The sequence below is a fragment of the Pinus tabuliformis genome, chromosome 2_1, assembly GCF_031772625.1.
Source record: "Pinus tabuliformis cultivar Carrire ecotype Pingquan chromosome 2_1, CPIR1, whole genome shotgun sequence".
In the NCBI taxonomy this organism is placed as follows: domain Eukaryota; kingdom Viridiplantae; phylum Streptophyta; class Pinopsida; order Pinales; family Pinaceae; genus Pinus; species Pinus tabuliformis.
Window position 1 is genome coordinate 186498644 of NC_142299.1, and position 21171 is coordinate 186519814.

At 42.3% G+C, this 21171-nt stretch overlaps 1 protein-coding gene across 1 annotated transcript in view; it reads left to right on the forward strand.

Moving 5' to 3' along the window:
* The window catches only part of EMB1586 (P-loop containing nucleoside triphosphate hydrolases superfamily protein), a 62069-nt gene extending 44524 nt beyond the window's left edge, over positions 1 to 17545 (forward strand). Inside the window, 2 exon segments of the mRNA XM_089402405.1 lie at positions 15096 to 16748; positions 16751 to 17545. Coding sequence (XP_089258531.1) covers positions 15209 to 16748; positions 16751 to 17130 — 1920 coding nt within the window. The 5' untranslated portion in view covers positions 15096 to 15208 and the 3' untranslated portion in view covers positions 17131 to 17545.
* The last annotated feature ends 3626 nt before the right edge of the window (positions 17546 to 21171 follow it).

Genomic DNA, 21171 nt, shown 5'->3' on the forward strand with positions numbered 1-21171 from the left:
ATCCTAAGAAGTCTTATCCTCAAAGGAATGGTCCTAAACCAACTCAGCCTCAAGATGAAAGATCATTTCAGCAAAATGACAAGACCAATAAAAACAAATGGAAGAAGACTGACAGACATTGTAACTTTTGTAATCGAGATGGCCACTTAGAATCTAAATGCTTTAAGAAGATGGAAGCCTTGGAAGCCGCAATGAAGAAACATAACATCCATCTGGAGCCTACTTCAACTTCAACTTCCGGAACGGCACTTTCTGCATGTCATCGTCAATCATCTCAGTCTGGTTATGCATTAAATGTATCTTCTTCTTCTTCTCATTCTCATGAGTGGCTCATTGATTCTGGAGCCTCTTGTCACATGGCCAAAAACCAAGCCATGTTTTCTTCTTTAAATGATTGTAACACCAAAAATATATATGTTGGTGATGATAGATCTCTTAATGTTGTAGGGACTGGAACTGTTCATCTAGACAATGGTCAGTTCAATGATGTATTATGTGTTCCAAACTTATCCTGCAACCTTCTATCTGTCTATCAGATAACTCATTCAGGTGAAGGTAAAATTGTTGAATTTTCACCTCATGATGTTGTAATCAAGGATCTAAAAGATCCTAAACAGATTCTAGCTACTGGTCTTGCTGATGATTCCAAAAGGTTGTATAAGTTTCACAACTTTGGGTCATCCCATCTTCCCTCAGTATTTGTTGCTCATAATGATGAAGTGAGCAAACTTTGGCATGAGCGGTTTGGTCACTTAAACTATCGCTCCCTTCAGCATCTATGTAAAGAAAATATGGTGACAGGTCTTCCTATGGTATCTTGCAAAGATGGTGTTTGTTCCGGATGTGTACTCGGAAAACATCATCGGGACAGTTTTGACAAACGTGCCTCTTGGCACGCCTCAGCCCCTTTACAGCTTGTGCACAGTGATTTATGTGGTCCTCTTCCTGTTGCTTCATTCTCTGGCTGCAAGTACTTCTTAACTTTCATTGATGATTTCTCTAGACGCACTTGGGTATACTTCTTAAAACTCAAGAGCGAAGTATTTAGCACTTTTTTGGCCTTCAAAGCATTTGTTGAAAAACAATCTGGACATCAAATTCTTAAGCTAAGAACTGATAATGGTGGAGAATATGTTAAAAACGCATTCATCAACTTTTGCACCGAAAATGGAATTCAAATGCAACATACTGTTCCATACACTCCACAACAAAATGGTGTAGCTGAAAGGAAAAATCGCACCTTAAAGGAAATGGCTAATTGTATGCTGCAATCTAAAGGACTCAGTCTTAGTTTTTGGGCCGAAGCAATTAATTGTGCAAATTATATAATCAATCGCACTCCTACTAAGGTTCTAGAGAATATCACTCCAGAAGAAGCTTGGAGTTCCATTAAACCAGATGTAAGTCACTTTCGTGTGTTTGGAAGTGAAGCATGGGCCCATATTCCAGATGAAAAGCATAAAGCTTTAGAACCTAAGAGTGAGAAATGTACTTTTGTTGGATATTCTGAAGATGTAAAAGGTTATAGACTTATTCCATTTAAGTCCAAAAATGTTATCATTAGAAGAGATGTAAAATTTGATGAAAATAAATCGGCCTGCGAGCCTAGTCCGGCGGATGTGCCACCTCTTCCTATCTCTTCTATCTTTGAAAACATTTCTTCTTCTGATGATGAAAGCGAGGATGATAATCCTCCCCCACCTTCTCAGGATCCTCAACTTCCAAGATGGGTCCGTGCTACTCGGGATGCAGCAGGTGATCTTGCCGGTGATCCTACAGATCAGCGACGTACACGTTCTCAGTTTGAAAGAGCCTCTTCTTTACTGGCTCAAGCTCCAGTAAATCATGATCCTGACACTTTTGCAGAAGCTTCAGGCCATCCACATTGGGAAGCAGCTATGAATGAAGAATATCATTCATTGATGACAAATGATACATGGGATCTTGTTCCTCTACCAAAGGGACGCAAACTTGTTAGATGCAAATGGGTTTACAGAACCAAGTATGGACCAGATGGGAAAGTTGATAAACATAAAGCTCGTCTAGTTGCTAAGGGCTTTTCACAGGTTGAAGGCATTGACTACACTGAAACCTTCTCCCCTGTTGCCAAAATGAACTCTATCCGCCTTGTTCTTTCCCTTGCTGCCTCTTTAAAATGGGAAGTCCATCAGATGGATGTTAAATCTGCCTTCTTGCATGGGGACTTGCAGGAAGAAATCTATATGGAACAACCCATTGGCTTCATACAAACAGACTCCAGCCTTGTTTGTCGACTTAAGAAATCCCTTTATGGTCTCAAGCAAGCTCCTCGGGCTTGGTATGCCAAAATGGATAGCTTTCTTTTAGAATCTGGCTTTTCTAGGTGTCATTCTGACAATACTGTCTACACCAAGAAAGTGGGCAACTCTCTTATCATCCTTGTTCTTTATGTTGATGATCTTATTCTTACTGGTAGTGATCCCAACCTTATAAACCATGTGAAGTCAGCCTTAAAAAGAAATTTGAAATGACAGACTTAGGACACTTACACTATTTTCTCGGTCTTCAAGTCTTGCAATCCAAGGAGGTATTTCCTTTCCCAGTCCAAGTATGCTTGTGATATTCTTCGTCATTTTCACATGGAAGACTGTAAGCCAGCCCCTTCTCCCTTTCAGTCTGGAGTCAAACTTTCAGTCTCTTGTACTTCTCCTGAAGTTGATGCTACCTTATACCGTCAACTTGTAGGAAAACTCTTGTATTTAACCCATACTCGTCCTGATCTTTCCTTTGCTGTTGGCCTTGTTGCTCGTTTTATGCAAAACCCCCGTGAAAGTCATTGGAAAGCAGCTAAAAGAATACTTCGTTATGTTCGAGGTACAGTACAGTTTGGGATTCATTACAGTGCCAAAGCAGCTCCTCTGTTAGTTGGTTTCACTGATTCTGATTGGGCTGGTGACCCTGATGATCGGAAGTCTACTGCCGGTTATGTCTTCACTCTTGGTTCAGGACCTATTACATGGGCTTGTAAGAAACAGGCTGCCATTTCTCTTTCGTCAGCAGAAGCAGAGTATCGTGGTGCCGTGGAAGCTAGTAAGGAAGCCTTGTGGCTTCGTCAGATCCTATCAGAGTTTGGCTTTGAGCAGCAGCATCCAACCACACTTTGGTGTGATAATCAAAGTGCCATTCAGCTATGCAAAGATCCAGTCCAGCATCAGCGCAGCAAACACATTGAACTACACATGCACTTCATCAGAAAGCTCATTCATGACCATGTTCTTGAAGTGCAATATTGTCCAACAGATGATCAGGTTGCAGACATCTTCACAAAGGCTCTCACAGAGGCGAAGTTCACTAAACTTCGATATATGCTTGGAGTTCAGGAAGTTGTCACTAAGGGGGGATAGGCTCTAGTGCCTCCTTCCTTCTCCTATTGTGTCATATTTGTAAATCCTTCAATCCTATCCCAAGTTGTTCTTAAGGGGGGATGTTAGGATATTCCGACACATAGGATATAGTTAAGTTCAACTTGGTCTAGTTAGAGTTAGGTATAGAGTTAGGTAAAGTGTGTTTCTTTACCGTTGTACATTTTGTAACTTACAATCCGACGGTCACGATATGTAGTGATCCGACGGTTCACTCTCACCTCGGTATTACCGACACTTGATCCGTGGCTTGACACCCGATTGGTCCATGAGTTCTATTTAAAGCGCATGGAGGGTCATTGTTCGGGTAATCCGTGCATGAGAGAAGCTTATGTAAATTTTCATTCTTTGATTAATAAATTGTCTGTACCCACGTTGGGACAGGCCGTGGACTGTTTCCCTCCTTGCACTCTGAGGGTTTTAACCACGTCAAAAATACTGGTGTATTGATTTGAGATCTGGTTGTGAGCGGTGTCCTTTTGGTATTCTTTCTGAGGAACTTACCCTGTAAATTCCTACACTATGTATCTTGGCTATATTTGCTCAACTATGGAACAAAATGCTCTCGAAAGGATGGAATGTCTTTTCCTCCTAGTGGCCTGGTTATAACACAGCCCGATAGCCTACTAGTGGTTAAGTTTGACTACATCAACTCTTAACTAGAGTTACAAAATACTCTTCCAGAGTCTTTTACATCACAAACACGTGGCTAGCCCCTTTTCCATGAATAATGGGCGCTGATGCGACATCCTCTCGAACTATAGGTGTGAAAACATGAAGGTCAACTTCTGAGTGGCATAACTTTTGCATACAGATTCCGATTGACACACTTCTTGCGTCGTTGGAAAGGTCTTGTGTGTAGAATATCATGGAAAGGTGTTGCACTAAAGTGACAAAGTTTTGCCTCCAAAAAACGTCGTTTGATGCCTCAAAATGCTTCCGGAAGGTTTCAGACCCCATTTCGCCAAACTGGGTCCTACCGGTAAAAATGGTCTCGTGAGCTGATTCCTCCTGTAAGATCTTCCTTCACTCCTCCTTTCTACCCATATGCAATATCCAAAGGTGAAGATGGAAAATATCCAAAACAAGTCTCAAATGGGGACTTTACTGTAGAAGTGTGGACTGCTCTATTATAAGAATGATGTATATATACTAGATTTTCATCCCAAGTCTTCGGATGCTTCTGGTTGTATCCCCTCAGAAGCTGCACCAAAGTCCTATTGACTACTTCTGTCTGCCCATCTGTCCGTGGATGGAATGCTGTAGATCTCTTAAAATTTGTGTCCATCTTCTCCCATAATGTATTCCAGAATGCACTGAGAAATCTTGTCCTTGTCTGAAATGATGCTCCTTGGTATCCCAAAGTGCACCCAGACCCATCCAAAGAACAAGTTTGCTGCTTCTTTTTCGCTGATGGTATTTTTACGGGGCATCAGAACACATCTTGTTGAACCTGTAAACTACCACGAATAGGTAGTCATGTCCCTTTCTAGTTGTCGGTAAACCTCCCATGAAGTCCATGGAAATGTTTTCCCAAGGACGAGTAGGTACACTAAGGGATGATATAGATCTTGTTTCTTGTTGCTAGGCTTGGTGGTACAACAAAGCATGCATCCTCTTATGAACTTAGCTACCCGCTCTTGCATCTTGGGCCAATACATGTACCTCTACAAGTTAGCCACGATCTTCCCTACACTAAAGTGCCCTACAACCTTGGAGGTGTGAGCCTCTCTAATCAACTGCAAACGCTCACCTTTAGGAACACATAGCTTATCCACCTTGTAGAGTAACCCATCCTGGAGATGGTAGTCAACGATGCTATCGCCATCGTGCACATGACTTTGACTCTGGAACTGCTGATACACCTCCTTGAAGTCCTCATCTTCTGAATATTCCTCTTTGTTGGCATCATGGGTGAATGACCTCATGTGCATAAGAGTCCCCAAAGCTGTAATATTTGATGTGGGTGGTCTTGAAAGCATATCAGTGAACTTGTTTGTGCTGCCCTTCTTATACTTGATCACCAAATGAAACTGCTATAAAAACCTCATCCACTTGTAATGGCTTGTCTGCTGTAGCTTACTCTGGGCTTGCTAGTACTGTAATGGCTGGTGATCTGTGTGGATCACTATCTCCTTTGCTATCAGATAGTGCTTCCACTTCTTCTCAACTTGCACCATGGCATAGAGCTCCTTATCGTAGGTAGGGTAGTTAATAACTGCTCCATGAAATACTTCAGAATGGTAGCAAACGAGCCTTCCTCCTTGCATCAAGACAACTCCCATGACATACCCACTCGCATCTGTCTCCACTTCAAAGGGCCGTTGCAAGTTTGGTAATGCCAGAACTGGTGCTTGACTGATATTCTTCTTTAGCTCCTCGAAATCCTTCTGCTGACCTTTTCCCCACTGGAAACTCTTGCCACTTGCTGTTATGGTGTGGAGCGGTGCTGCTACTGCTGAGAGCGTACCATACAAAGAAGAACGTGACGCACTACCGGACGCAAGGGTATTTGAAGGGTGCCCGCGGCTCGGGCTAGCAGGAAAAGTGAAGCCTCGCACCGGGGGTGCGACCCCCTGAATATCTGTAGGAAGCATAGTCTTAGTGCTCCAAGCAATTGAAAGAGGTGCGAGACTATAAACGAGTCTGCAGGAGAGTTGCGCGGGAAGAAGGTTCCACGCAAGGCCAATATATCACAAGGGTCGCGGTCGCACGTAAGGGGTTGTGCTGCTGCGCTGGTAGGCTGGGAGGTGACCATTGATGTCACTGTTTATGACTAGAGGTCCAATTTAAGGTAGAAAGGAGTGGGCGACGGGCCGTTAAGACAGGTATTAAGAGCTAGATTCGGGATGATCTGCCGCCAAGAAGGTATTAATGACTTAGAAGTGGAGGGAATGGTTGAATTCAAATTCAAACGTTACTATAAAATCCCTTGGGGTAGCCTCGAGGCAACACTTGGTTGTTTGAGATTTGAGCCAGTATAGAGCATTGAGCACCAAGCTACCTTGCCACTCGTGAGTACGCGACCGAACGAATCCAGTGTAGAAACAATGACGGCTGCGAGAACCAGAGTGCGATTCGTGGAAGTAACCCCAGAGCCCCGTGTGACCCAGGAGGAGCCTGGAGAGGCAGTAGTTGCACCAGAGGTTCCCAAGTCCCCACGCACGCCGCGACCACAGAAAAACAAGTAGCCAATGGGGCCAGTCCGGGTATCACCATGGAACCCACGAGTTAGTAAATTGTCAATGATAGAGAAGGGCAAAGCTGTCACCGTTGAAACAAAGGAGGAGGAGGAAGATTTGCAAGCCCTAATTGCCCAAATTGAGGCATAGGACGATGAGGCAGAGAATGTTTCCCAAGTACCTTCAGCGATAAAGTTACCCCCCTACATCCCCCCGTGGAAAGGGACAGCCAAGATACCGAAGGACCTGGAGGCCATGAAGAGTGCGCTCCAGACCCCGCTTCTTCCGGACGAAATAAGGTTTGACGGTCCGCCGCTGGGACGGGTGCCTAATATAAAGTTCGAAGACTGGGACCTCACGGATAGCGAGAAGTTCCCACAGCTGGCCGCGGAGCAATTATTGCAGCAGAAATGGTTACGCGGTGTGGAGAAGGCTGGGTTACTACATCTGCGGTGGATACCCCACTACCACCGTGCGCCCATCACAATTTTTGTCATCCGACAGCTACTGTGTCTAGTACATGATGGGTATCTCTGGCTGGAGGAGTCGATTCCCATCACGGCCGATTTAATTCACCAGATTTCTCGGCTGCCCATCAAAGGAAACAATCCTGCAGCCATAGCAGGAAAGAGCAGCGACTTGGCCCTCGCAGAAGCTATGAAGGCCAAATATAAGCTGGAGAAGAGGAAGCGAGGGTATGTAATAGCAAGCATCAAGGACAAAGGGGTGCGCGTAGCCACCCAGCTGCTGGCCGGCAAGCTAATGAGGAAATGCCGTGCAGACGAGGTGCCAACATCTATAATTGCGTTGGCCGAGCAGTGCGCAAAGGGGGTCCAGTGCAACTGGGCGCAGTTTCTTTGTGATGCATTTTTAACAAATTGTAGGGAAGCCCAGGAGCAGGGTAAGACCTTCCACTATGCGTGGTTGCTCTTATCCATCTTGTTGGTTGCCGGGGAGCTACCGGAGGACAGCCAGTTTCCCACCATTGAGAGGAACCTACTCGAGGCTGTGAGGTACACCTTGCTCTGGGCAACAAAAGACGCGACGAGGATTCGCGAGATAAAAGTGTTTTGGGCATTCGTAGAGGCGAGCTTACGAACATGGATCAACCGCAGGCCGTGCTTGTCCCCGACAGTATATAACAGTTTGCAAAGCGCGACAGAATTCAAGGCGGATATGCATAACCTGTATATCCGGGCGCGCAAGGATCCAACCCGAGCATGGGTAAAGCTGCCGTTCATTGCAACAGATGATGCAATCTTCGACGTAATGGCGTCATGGTCTCCGGAGTGGCGTGCCCCGGACTTGGCAGAACTGGAAAAGATCACAGCACAGCAGCGGAAGAGGGAGACCAAGCTGCGCATCGCGAAGCTGGCGGAGAGAAAGTGCCAGGAACAGGAAGCGGCCACACAACAGAAGGTGGCCGAGGCAGCAGCAACAGCGCAGACAACAGAAACCACAACCGCAGCCACCGAAGAGACCGAGGAAGGTCAGGAAATGTCCACAGAGTAGGACATACAGGGGGAGACTAAGGTAGAGGAACGCACCCAACTCAAGAGGCCGCGTGTCTAGGAGAAGCCAACCACATGGAAGAAGACAAAGACAACAAAGACCTCTGAGGGAGTCCTTCTTGACAGTGGCGAACCAGTTCGCAATGTAACTAAGGATGCTCTTGAAGAATTAATGACGGAGTAGACAACTTTGTTGGGGGTGCTCAGAGCGTAGTTGCAGGCTTTACATGTGCAACCCCCAGGAGTGATGACAGCCGCCCCTTGCGCAAGGTGCAGCCAAAGTGGAGGAGATGTTGCGCGCCCGCACAATGAACACTTTGGTGTTACCTGAAGGCGTCGTCTTAGTAGAAGCCGAAGGTGACATGAGGGGCTGGGGGTTGAATTTGGCCGCCCTTCCCAGAGAAACCCTATACCAGCTGCAGGATGGGGTAACTACTGAGCTTCGCGCCAGGGAGGGCTGCGCTCTCCAAGTCTTGAGCGAGCAGAAGGTAAATTTAGAATAGCTCAGCCTGCAGCGCAACAACCTGGTCGCACAAAACTAGGGATTAGAACAGGCCGTGGAGGAGGCCTGTAGCAGCATTCCGGAGTTGGCCGTGCTGGCGGCACTCCCCACCACGGAAAAGATTCACCAACTGGCAGCTGGAGTCTGCAAGACCCAGGAGGAGGCCGCGAAGGTTCAATTGGAGCTGAACTTGCAGATCGCGGAGCTGCGACTGAAGGCGTAGCCCTCTACACCCCTGAAAGTCAGAGAGCAGTGCCACCGCGCCATTCAATCGGGGTTGGAAGTGATAGAGCACGCTGTACAGGACTGCACGGGATTGTTGGACCAATCCCTCTTCACGCTCACTTCACTACAGGAGGACCCAACACTACAACAGTTAGAGACAGAAGCGTGGGAATTGCAGCAGGCCTATGACAATGTCCAGGGGACCGTGCAGACGGTCACCCTTACTCAGCGATTGGCCAAGATGAGGGAGGCCCAGGCTCTGAAAGAACAGGTGGACGCTGCACGCCAGAAAGAAGCAGGGCTTAAAGCACACATCCAGCCTTGGCTCGAGGAAGCATTCATGGTCACCGCCACGATCGAGGGGAAGTTGGCCCAGATGCAGGATACATATGCGCAAAGGCAAGAGGGTGCCTCTGACAACAATGCATCAGAGAGTCACGCACAATTGATACAACGGGCAACGTGGAATGTGTGGTAGATGTCCGTAAAGTGCAGAAGTTGCTGGATGGATTCCGAGCAAGGATCATCGCACCAGCTGAGTGACTCGGGACGAGTCATGTTGATTGTGTTGGGGGCCTGTTGGGCAGCGGATCCCCCCATAGCGGGTTTTTGGGGCTTGTAGCCCGAATTTTGGTCAAATATAATGTAAGACCCCCGCAAAATGCGGGCGCGGAGCGCGAGAGTCTAGGGTTGTCCGCCTTAAAATATTGTAATTTAATATAGAATGTGTCGGCCTACCCAGGTTTCGCGGACCATGGGAATGTATAAATAGAGCAAGGCTCTAAGTGTAGAAGTCAGTTTTTTGGTTAACTCTGGATCTTAAGTGTTATGGGTTTTTTGAATGCGATATTCGCTCTGACTCTGTAAGTCCGAGTCTTGGGTTGTAGTAGTAGAAAGAGGCTCTGCAGTTGAGTGCGCAAAGGCCTGGTAGAGTCCGCAGCTGAGTGCGCGGACCCCTGCAGCTAAGTGCGCAGGGTGGAGTTTGGATTGTAACGGAACAAAAGTTAATAAAAGATAAGTTGATTCTGAAATATTGTGCATCTGCTTATAGATTTGTGTGTTTACGCTTCTGTTATATTCTTATGCATCTCTTTACAGTTTATGGTTGCGCGCACTTGTTATAAATGTTGAATGATTGATAAGATTACTAGGCCCACAAAATTAAGTCAGATCTATAATAATAACACAGTAAGGTTAGAGGATCTAGATAGCGCCCCTTCGCGCTCTGTATAGAGCTACGTGAAGGACAGACAGCTGCGCGGAGCAGTGCAAGTGCGCAAGATCAGTTCGCGAACTTGCCAGACTTCATCAAGACATCCCTAGGGTGCGGAAACCTGGTTCCAACGCCCTCCCATACTACCTCGGGTGAGACCTTAGTCCGCGCACCGCAGACTGTTGCCGAAAGGGCCGATAGCTTCGGGATTTGTTTGGTTAAATCACTTCTGAACTTGGGTGAGGCTCCAACAAGCCAACACTTGCAAATTCCAGTGTTCCACGGGGACGTGTTCCATAGGGTCGAGTGCATGCACCCCTCGCACCCCACGCACCTGGGATGGGGGGATGTCTGGGGAAACGTTTCCCCATGTCCCCCTTTTGGGGAGACGTGGGGAGACGCAGGGGGGACGTTTCCCCAATGTAGGGAACGCCTAGGTGCCCCCCCTAAAAATGGGCTATGCGTCCCCCCTTAAATTTGCTTGTAAACAATGATTTATGATAGGGGAAACCTAGTATTTGACCATATTTCCTCACTAATGCTATGTAATTCATGGTAATGTTAAATTATTAAAGTAAAAGTGACTCATGCTTTTATTTAAATTTTTAACATTATTATGAAATGACTCAGGATGTTTGAGAGTGGTTCTGACCTCATTGGATGTTATATGGAAAAAGTAGAATTTTAGATCTCACTCAAAATCCAACAGACTTAACAGTTTTTCAGGAATTCAGGATTCAATGGATTGCAAGGTTTCCATTGCATTTTGTCATGTACAAGGATATCGAATTAATATTTAATCAAGAGCAGCAAGCCCTCTGTGTACTTTAAAGTGACTTTTAGACTCATCACTCCACTGTTTTTGAGTTTTAGTTATATCAATTTACTATTCTAGTCTTCAGATTTCAGTGTCTATTATAGTCTATTTTGCTTAGTACTAATTAGATTCTATAATGATGAATGATGAATTTTAATTTTAAGTCAATTTAGAATGTAGAATGATGAATTTAATTTTTAAATCAATGTAGATTCTAGAATGGTGAATAATGAATGATGAATGTGGATCAGAGTATTTCATAATTGAATCTCGTGGTCTATGGATGAATCATGTATGTATTAGTAAGGATGATGAGTATGGATCAATGTATTTCATTATTTAATTCAATTATGTATGTATTTATGCTTTCATTATTGAATACGAATTTGAAATATATATATATATATATATATATATATATTAAAAAATAAAATTATATACCCCGACATCCCCCCGTCCCCCCTAAATGTACCTAAAATTTGAGGGTAATCCCACACGCCCCCCTTGTGCGTCTCCCCGTCTCGGAGTCTTGGTGGAACATTGCTTGCAACCATATAACATGACTTTATAATATTGAATACAAGCATACATACCTCATTTACCTTTAGGTCATCTAGGATTCTTTCAACAACTTCCTTGATTGAAAAGATCTTCAACCCCTTGATCTGCTTCATCTCTTATGTCATCATACCATCATCCCATGAATTCCACAAGTTGGAGTTCCTGATGAAACACTTGCTTCCTCTCTAGATCAGTGAACCCTCCAATGAGGATTCCATCAAAGAATCTTGAGGATCTTTCATATCCCTATCCAACAGATGTTTCCTTTTGACTTGATGTATGATGAGACTTGTCTTGGATGACTTCTTCCTTTCCTTAAGTTTCCAATGAGGTTCCCAAGAGCTATATCCTTCATATTTGACTGCCATAGATTTTGTTCCAATTGTCCTTCATGTTTCCTTATGGTGATGTCACGAGCTCTTGCTTCTAATGCTTTTCCTCTTACAACTTCCTCCACTTCTTCGGTGAAATGGACTTCTTCTCTATCTTCCTTGTTATTGCCCTTTTTGAGCTTAGGACAATCTTTCCTGTAATGCTCATAGCATCGAGTCTTAGCTATGATCTTCTCTCCTTTCGACAAATGTCTGAATACTTTTTTCCCTCAACCAATCTTCTTCTATCTTGCATAGAAACCACAAGTTGTTGAATGGGATAGCCTTCTTTTCCTTATAGACATTTGTTACCTTGTTCATCAGTTAGTGCATTTAGAACAATGAGGATTATCTCTCCCAGATCTTGCAATTGAGATCTTATGAAGATAACCCTTTATCCTTTGATACCTTCAATTTGTGTAGATTAGATCTAAGTGATGTGACCTTCTTTATAGCATCTTCAGAGAATAATTTTACCAGCTTATCATATATCTCCTTTGATGTCTCCAAACCTGCTATATGGGAATGAAGGGACCTTTGACTGATTTCATAAGGATCCCTTGATCCCTTTCCATGTATTCAGATAATATGTGACCTTTGGATGGTTTGGAGACTTTTTCATGACTTCACTTTCTTCGAGGACTGTCTATCCTCCTTTTCCATGCAAGGAAGTTTAATGAACCAACTAGCTTATCGATCTCCTTGCAAAACGAAGCCATTTACTAGCTTAGATTATAGAATAAAAGATACTTACTTGACAAGTGAAGATGAAATCTTCAACTTGATCACTTTGATGGTGGTTGAAGAAGATGTATTAGTGCCACTTTTGGATAATCTTCTTCCAAATGAAAATCCCTTCTTTAATAAAAGGAGAAGACTCCTTTTATGATAACAACACCTTTAGATCTAGCTCCCTTTGTTGATGGTGATTGATTAGGATGTCTTGATGCTTCCTCGGATGATCTTCTTCAAGGATAAGGAGGGGATCCCTGCTTCAATGAGAGGGATCTTGACTTATATCCTATTTTGGATAACTAGCCTTCAAGATACTTCGAATTTTCGATGGTGAATGAGTGCAGATCTGGAAATGTTTCGGCTTTCTCCAAGATGATGTGATCTTTGTCCTTGAAGTGCTTCTCTTGGATGTATATGCTTTGGGCTACCTTTCTTTGTAGATCTCTTCAACTTGATGAGGGTCTTTGTGGTCTTTTGATGATGACTAGAGGATCCAAAACTTTTGCTGGTGTAGACTTCTTCTTCGATCTAGGGTTCGATGTAGATCTTGACTTTGCTTTGATATCCTTCAACTTGCTTTGATATCTTTCTCGAGATTCGATCCTTGAGTGTCTCTTTGATTGCATGCCCTTTTCTTGACTTTGACACCTTAGCTCTGATACCATGTTGAGAAATCTAGGGCATCACGAATTAGGTGATTTCTCTTGATTAGTAACTGCTTTTGAGTATCTTTTTGCTTCTTATATTAGGATCTTCTCTTTGCTGAAGTTAGTAGTGTTTTTATTCATCAAACAACTACCAATGCATAGACATAAATAGACAAGAGACACAGAATGTAGGCTATGAGCCAGGGCCAAAACCTCTCACTCTTTGAGAGGAAAACCCCAACAAATTCTTCTTATAGAGATTCCAATTGACGAATACCAAGACCAAGACCCTTGACCTATTAGCCACTCCAAGACCAAGACACAAACCCTCTTCCACCTTCTGGCTTACTCTTTCTTGGCTCCTTCTACTTCAGATCTTGCACCATATGTGATGACCACGAACTGTGATACATGAGCTTAACAAGGATGCCAAACTTCTCATTCTCCAGTAGCGCCGAAGTCTGAAGTCATATCATTGAACCATAGTCACTGTTGTATCACTGAAACCTTGTTTCTCTTCTCTGATTCAAACCGCACTGTAACCTCTGCAAAATGTACCGAACTGTAGCCTCCTTGGATCACCGAACTGTAGTCTTTTCTAGCATTGAATTGGAGTATATATGTCCTTGTTCGAGCTGCTGTAGTACCGAAACCTTCACTCAGAAATCCAAACTTCTGTTTTCTGTGATAAGCCCAAATCAAATCCTCGCTGTCCGTTCCTTATTTATCCGAGCTGCTTCCTTGGCATCCGAATTGTAATCTGAAATTATCACTGTTCTGTTCACCTGAATTTCAGAGAGGGATCTGAATGCTGAACTGTGGAAATGCGAAGAGCCTTCACCCATATATATAGTGGTTGCCCTCCATAAATAAGCCAACATGAGAATATGAAGGGATGTGTCTCTAAATAGGTAAGCCGACATGTGCCATTTACTTCATTTGGAGGTCGACTTGAAGAGGACTGTGCTTGTCTTTGGAGGGATTCTAGACACTTTCATAGACTCATATACATTTGTCATATCCCAAGAAGGGTTCTTCATACATGACATTGACTCTTTGACTTTAATGACAAGTCCTAAAGGCTCTCAAGGGGAGCCACTAAAAATAAAATCTCTTGCTCATGAAACCCATGAAGCAAGCATTACAAAAATAATTTTATTTTCTTCTTTTCATCATTTACAAAAATCACAATTACACATCATTATGAAGACCAAACCTAGTTACACTTTTCAACATGTTCTCCCATATGGCGAGTTCTTTGTCTAATGTAGGCTTGACAAGTGCATTGTCACCTTCTGCTTCACAGATGTCTTTCCATAAATCATTAAAGATGAGGGCATGCCTGATTTTTCTCGACCATTCTTTGTAGTTTTCTTTTCCAGTGAGTACTACTCCAACAATGGAGATGAGAGAATTCATCTCCGGCAATGTTTGAGCTGAGGCTGAAAAAAATGGATAAGCAAAAAATTGCTGCAATATAATCTTTCTTTCTTCAAATTTGTACAAGGTAAGCAAATTGCGTCCAAATTGTCATTCAATGCATATTATATAAAATCCACTGAAGACCCTAAATATCTCTATCTCAAAATTTCAGAGAGCACTCTAAATCTCAATTCATCCCAATACAAGTGATATACAAATTACTACAAAAATATCGTCGTTCCAACTTGGCTGTTGGGATTGTTACTGCAACCCAACTGACATAGTAGATTGAGACCAAATGCAGGTTGCAGATGTGTGCATTTACTATCAAAGCTTGTAGAAAATAAACTATTTTCTGAAGGGAAATGATGTTTTGAAGGAAAATTAATTCCTATTTCAGCAACTTATTATTAAAATGATGACACAGGTTGTTGTTTATAAATGTTTGTAATGACATTGGTTTTCATTTATATGTTTGTAACACTTTCTTTGTTGTTCTATGATGTAGGCCCTTCGAAACATCTCCTGTACTTGACAAAAGCAGTGAAGATACAATTTTCACGATGCACTAGTTGCTGCAGTGCAAGTGCGTTTTTCTATTTGTGGCTTGGAGTGCTGATAATGGCATTAGTCACTTTGCAACGTACTGCACTACCATTTTACTTGAAGAGTTTGCACAGTTTTTTTGGGGTTTCTTTCTGTACACGAAGAATCACTGGAAAACACTTCCTAAAAGTTGCAAACATTCATTCCACTAGTTTCCTTGGTCTGCATAATGCTCACAAAGGCTCCTTAACTCTTGCAAGTTTAGGATATGAAAGTGAGTCTGATCAGATAAAAAAGGTTAAGACTAAAACGAGCATAGTGAAAGAGGTCAATAATATTGATGATAAAAATCTTCCATCAGTTGAAAAGACCTCTGTATCTAGTAAAGTGAAGACGTTCAGGAGCAAAACCAATGATAATAAAAAACAAAATTTGGTAAGCTTTGGATTTGAAAGGAAACACGATCATATGAAAAAGGTTAAGACTAAAAGGAGCATAGTGAGAGACCTCAGTGATATTGATTATAAATATCCTCCATTGGTTGAAAAGTCCTCTGTATCTGGTAAAGTGAAGATGGTCAGTAGCAGGAACAATGACAATGGTAAACGAAGTTTGATAAATAAAGAGGCTTTTCCATTTGCTGCTAATAGTTTTTCTGCGTTTAATCTATCTGATTCCCTGCTTAAAAGGCTGAAAGATGAAGGACTAGAAGTGCCAACTGATGTGCAGGTCTCAGCAATCCCAACTGTATTGAATGGACATGATGTTGCTATCCAGTCTTATACTGGCTCAGGAAAGACTCTTGCTTATTTGCTTCCTATACTTTCAAAAATAGGACCTCTAAGTGCTGTGGATGAAAACTTAAGAGGAGAAGGAAAAACTGGGATAGAGGCTGTTATTGTTGCTCCTTCAAGAGAGTTAGCAATGCAGATTGTGAGGGAGACAAAGAAATTTTTGGGGCCAGAACATGAGAGAGTAGTGCAACAGCTTGTAGGAGGTGCAAACAGGTCAAGACAAGAGGAAGCACTTAAGAAAAACAAGCCTTTAATTGTAGTGGGAACTCCTGGGAGGATTTCAGAAATAAGTTTGGCTGGAAAGCTACATACACATGGATGTCGTGTTCTTGTTCTTGATGAGGTTGATGAACTTCTATCATTCAACTTCAGAGAGCACATGCACAGGATTTTGGAACATGTTGGGAAACAAAAATCTGCACAGGATCGACAAATTCAAAACAAAGGTGAAGGTAACTCAAGGTCATCCCTGTCTAAAAATAACGAAAGAGTCGAGAGGCAGATTATTATGGTGTCTGCCACCATGCCAGCAGCAGTCTTAAGAGCAGCAAATACCTGGGGTCATAAGCCATTACTTGTGAGGGCTAACAGTGTTGTTGATATTGGTTCAGTTCATAATATGGAAGCTGCAGTATCAGATGTTTCCAATTCAACCATTCAGGGTGCTATCGAAAGCTTGCCTCCAATGTTGGAACATTTCTATGCTGTTTCTCAACAACAGCACAAGGTAGATACTTTTAGAAAATGCATTCATGCTTTAGACGCAAAGTCAGTTATAGTCTTTATGAACCATAATACACAGCTTAAGGACACTGTCTTCAAGCTGAGGCACGGGGGCTTTCAGCGGGTGCTTTACATGGGGACCTGAGCAAGCTAGAAAGGACCAACAGACTTGCAAATTTTAGGAAAGGGGAGCTCAGGATTTTAGTGACAAATGAGTTGGCAGCAAGGGGACTGGATATTATGAACTGTGATCTTGTCGCGAATCTGGACTTACCAACAGATTCAATTCATTATGCTCATAGGGCTGGCCGGACTGGCCGCCTTGGTCAAAAAGGTACAGTTGTTTCTATTTGCGAACAACAAGAGGAATTTGTTCTTAAAAAGTTTCAGAAGCAACTTGGCATTTCCATTAGTTGCTGTGATTTTGTTGGGGGCCAACTTACTATCTGCAAGAAACCTGATGAGAAAATTAAAAATTAAGTACCTTTACAAATGATGGTGGAAGACTTTATAATTGGACTCAAAAATCAAGGGTTCACGTGGCATGGTAGTCAGCTTCTTACATTCATCTTGCTTTCTCAGGGGTATGTGCAACTACTGCATGTAGTAATGTTCTTATTTTCTTTGGAGCATGTACATGTGCTAAATGTGTGTGTTACAACATAAACCGTCTTTTGACCCCTGTTTGTGGTTGATCGGTCAGTGTCAATTTTTGTTGCATTTAGAAAAGAACTAGAGGATCTCTTAGGAAGTGCAGATGGATTGCACTACATTCCAGCATGAATTATGTGCAAAGAGCTGCTTGGGTAATTTTGATTATAAAAGAACACTATTTCAGCTGGAGGGTGTTCTATCAATCTGCCAAAGAAAGTTTTAAAGTAATTTTCTATTTTAATGATTTCTTTATATATAAGGGTAACAGAGGCATGCCACATATCATATTTCAGCCAGTGCACTAATGGTCATTGAAGTCATTGGACGTTGAGGGATTTTTTACTTTTTAATAGTATATGCATGTATAACATTTATTGTCTGCATCTTGGCTTGGCATTGACATAAGGTTGACCGAATTTTCTACTCTTTAAAATAAGAAATGCAAGCACAACAGATGTTTAGTAATAGATATTTAAATTCATGTTTATTGAATCTAATCAGATAGTCAGAGTAACTATGTGGACAATCCATTATAGCAGAATATTAGAGAAGAAGAGAAGGTGACGAGTATTAAATCCAGAAAATTATAAATACAGAAAAAGCTAAAATGAAACATAAAAGTAAAATTCATTAATTATGCTATATAATGATGCAATCCTACGTGCTTTGAGGAAGCTAGAGGCAGAGCCCTAATACCCCTCCAAAGACAGTATCTGATGTCTCTTCTACAGGCCTCAAGTTATATCTTCAAAATATGATTGTAAATTAGCAATTAACCTTTCATCTGACTATAAAACTTTGTTCACAGCATTTTGTCTTTTGGGGTAAATATGTAGATCTTATGCTGCTCATAATAATTTAATGCAGTGCTGCAAAACTTGATATCGGGAGAAAAATCGGTGAGGGTCAACTCAGTAAATCAGTAGAATTGGGGAAAAGTCGGCAAAGAATTGTTAAAACTTTGATAAAACTCAACAAGAATAAACTCAGATCTGAGAAGCTTGGAAAATCTGACAACAAAAAAATCTCAGAAAAAATGGAGATTTTTGTAACACTGGTTCATTGAGCACGGGTAGCTGATGCATAGGCTGGCATTTGCAGGGAAGAGCATTCAGTTGCATTCAATAAAGCTAGATTAAGGGGCATTTTTTAAAGCAAATAAATGAAGATTTATATCTTCTGAGGTCTGAGCTAGTACCTCCTAACCAATTATTGAAGCTTAACACCTCTCCTGTCCTTTGGGGTCTGGAATGTCGCTCCCGTTGCTGCAAAATATAGCAGGCCTTGGAGAGGGGTACCCTACAAGGCTAACACTAGACCAAGAGACAACAATGAGGTAGTGGCCCACTATCACCATAGCCAAAACCCCCTGCTCCTTATGGATTTTCACTAATGGGAGGAGTCCTAGTATATGTGAAGGCCACTTAATAAGTATTCTAGGGTTAAGGTATTAGGTGACTCAATGAGGCCTCATACAAGAAAGACACAATTTAGGCTCAAGGCTCCAATCGAAGGCAATTCACTTTCTTGGATAGAGACCTATTAAATGAGGCGCAAGACCTAGGGCTTGTTGAGTGGGTTGAGTGTTGGGGTGGCCAAAGGTCAAGGCAAGGAGAAAGGGTTTCCAAAAATGATTTTCAACAAGAACATGGTACATGAAATCCTCAAGAAGCCCCCAAGTTGAAGCTAAATCCAAACTAGGGTTAGCTTAGGGCTAGTAACTAGGGCACATGAATTTATGGACGAAATTGAAGTGAATTCCTACCAAAAGAATGGATCTTGTGGCAACCACTATCCTCTTGGACTTTAGACTCTCCAACTCTAGAAATTCCTCTTCCCTAGGAATTCGCACCAAGCTCTAGCTTGGGCACTTGGTCTTAAGGGGGTTGAATTAGGGAAAAGAGAAGAAAGTGAAAATTTTATGGATTTAACCAATGCCTTTCCCCTTGGGGGGATGGAGTCTATGATTTGATTAAATAGCCAAATGTTGCTAAGGAGGAAGGATAGTTGATGCCCTAGCACCAAAAACCCTAGCAATTATCTATGCAAAGAATCAATAAGTTTCATGGGAGAGTTAACAAAGTTCACCACTAGGATTATCATTCACATGTTATTCATGAGTAATGCATGCAATAATGATATCTAGGCTCTATCCAATATATCTTCAACAAATTGGGGCATAATAGATAATCCAAGATTCAATATATTCCGTAGATTATACATAGAGAAAAGATTTATCCAACAAAAGTTCACTTACAAGATAACATGCATGAGATTCCATTCATTGATCTAAAATGTAGCTACAAAGACAAAAGATTTGCTCCAAATATCAAAGGGCATTCATAGATCCAAATCTCTACACAAGAAAGGAAGGTCGAAATTCTTTTAAGAGAGGTTGAAATCTCCAAGTTGTGATGATTTACAAATGAATGATCTCTCTATTTATATGAGGAGTACTAAAGTTAATTTTAGCTTGAGGCCACATAAAACAATAAAATAATGTCAACACAACAAGTTAGGTCACAAGATGACCTACTAGCCAAGACAAAACATGAAAGATTACCCACAAGTGAGTCGTATGGCTGATTTTTTTGACGTCATCCATGCGTAGGCCCTTTTAGGGCATGCGTTGAGGGCTTAGTGTGCTAAGTGATGTGTAGAATCCCTTGAAAATCATGATGTGAAGGTTGGCCTTCACATTTTTGTCAATCTTTCTCCGTGGGCCCCAAAATGCATCTTCAGGGTCAAAATGTGGTCTCATGGGTTTCTAAATGGCCAAAATGCTTGCTATGCTCCAACGTTGAGGGCTTCCATGGTTGTGCTAGCGCTCCCATGTTTCAATGTTTGAGATTATGCTCCAAGCCCTGGATTGGCTGCAAATCCCTTATGAAGTGCTAAATTCTCTTAAGAGAGGTTGAAATCTCCAAGTTGTGATGATTTACATATGAAAGATCTCTCCTCTATTTATATGAGGAGTACTAAAGTTAATTTTAGCCAGAGGCCCCTTAAAACAATAAAATAATTTCAACACAACAAGTTAGGTCACAAGCTGACCTACTAGCCAAGACAAAACATAAAAGATTGCCCACCCGTTTGAGTCGTAGGGTTGATTTTTCGGACGTCATCCATGCGTAGGCCCTTTTAGGGCATGTGTTGAGGGCTTATTGTGCTAAGTGATGTGTAGAATCCCTCGAAAATCATGATGTGAAGGTTGGCCTTCACATTTTTGTTAATCTCTCTCAGTGGGCCCCAATATGCATCTTCGGGGTCAAAATGTGGTCTCATGGGTTTCCAAATGGCCAAAATGCTTGTTTATGCTCCAACGTTGAGGGCTTCCATGGTTGTGCTAACGCTCCTATGTCTCAATGTTTGAGATTATGCTCCTCTAGGCCTTGATTGGCTGCAAATCACTTATGAAGTGCTAAATTCTCTTAAGAGAGGTTGAAATCTCCAAGTTGTGATGATTTACATGTGAACGATCTCTCCTCTATTTATATGAGGAGCACTAAAGTTAATTTTAGCCTGAGGCCCCCTGAAACAATAAAATAATGTCAACACAACAAGTTAGGTCACAAGCTGGCCTACTAGCCAAGACAAATCATAAAAGATTACCCACATGTTTGAGTCGTAGGGCTCATTTTTTTGATGTCATCCACACGTAGGCCCTTTCAGGGCATGCGTTGAGGGCTTAGTGTGCTAAGTGATGTTTAGAATCCCTCGAAAATCATGATGTGAAGGTTGGCCTTCACATTTTTGTCAATCTCTATCTGTGGCCCCAGAATGCATGTTCGGGGTCAAAATGTGGTGTCATGGGTTTCCAAATGGTCAAAATGCTTGTTTATGCTCCAACATTGAGGGCTTCCATGG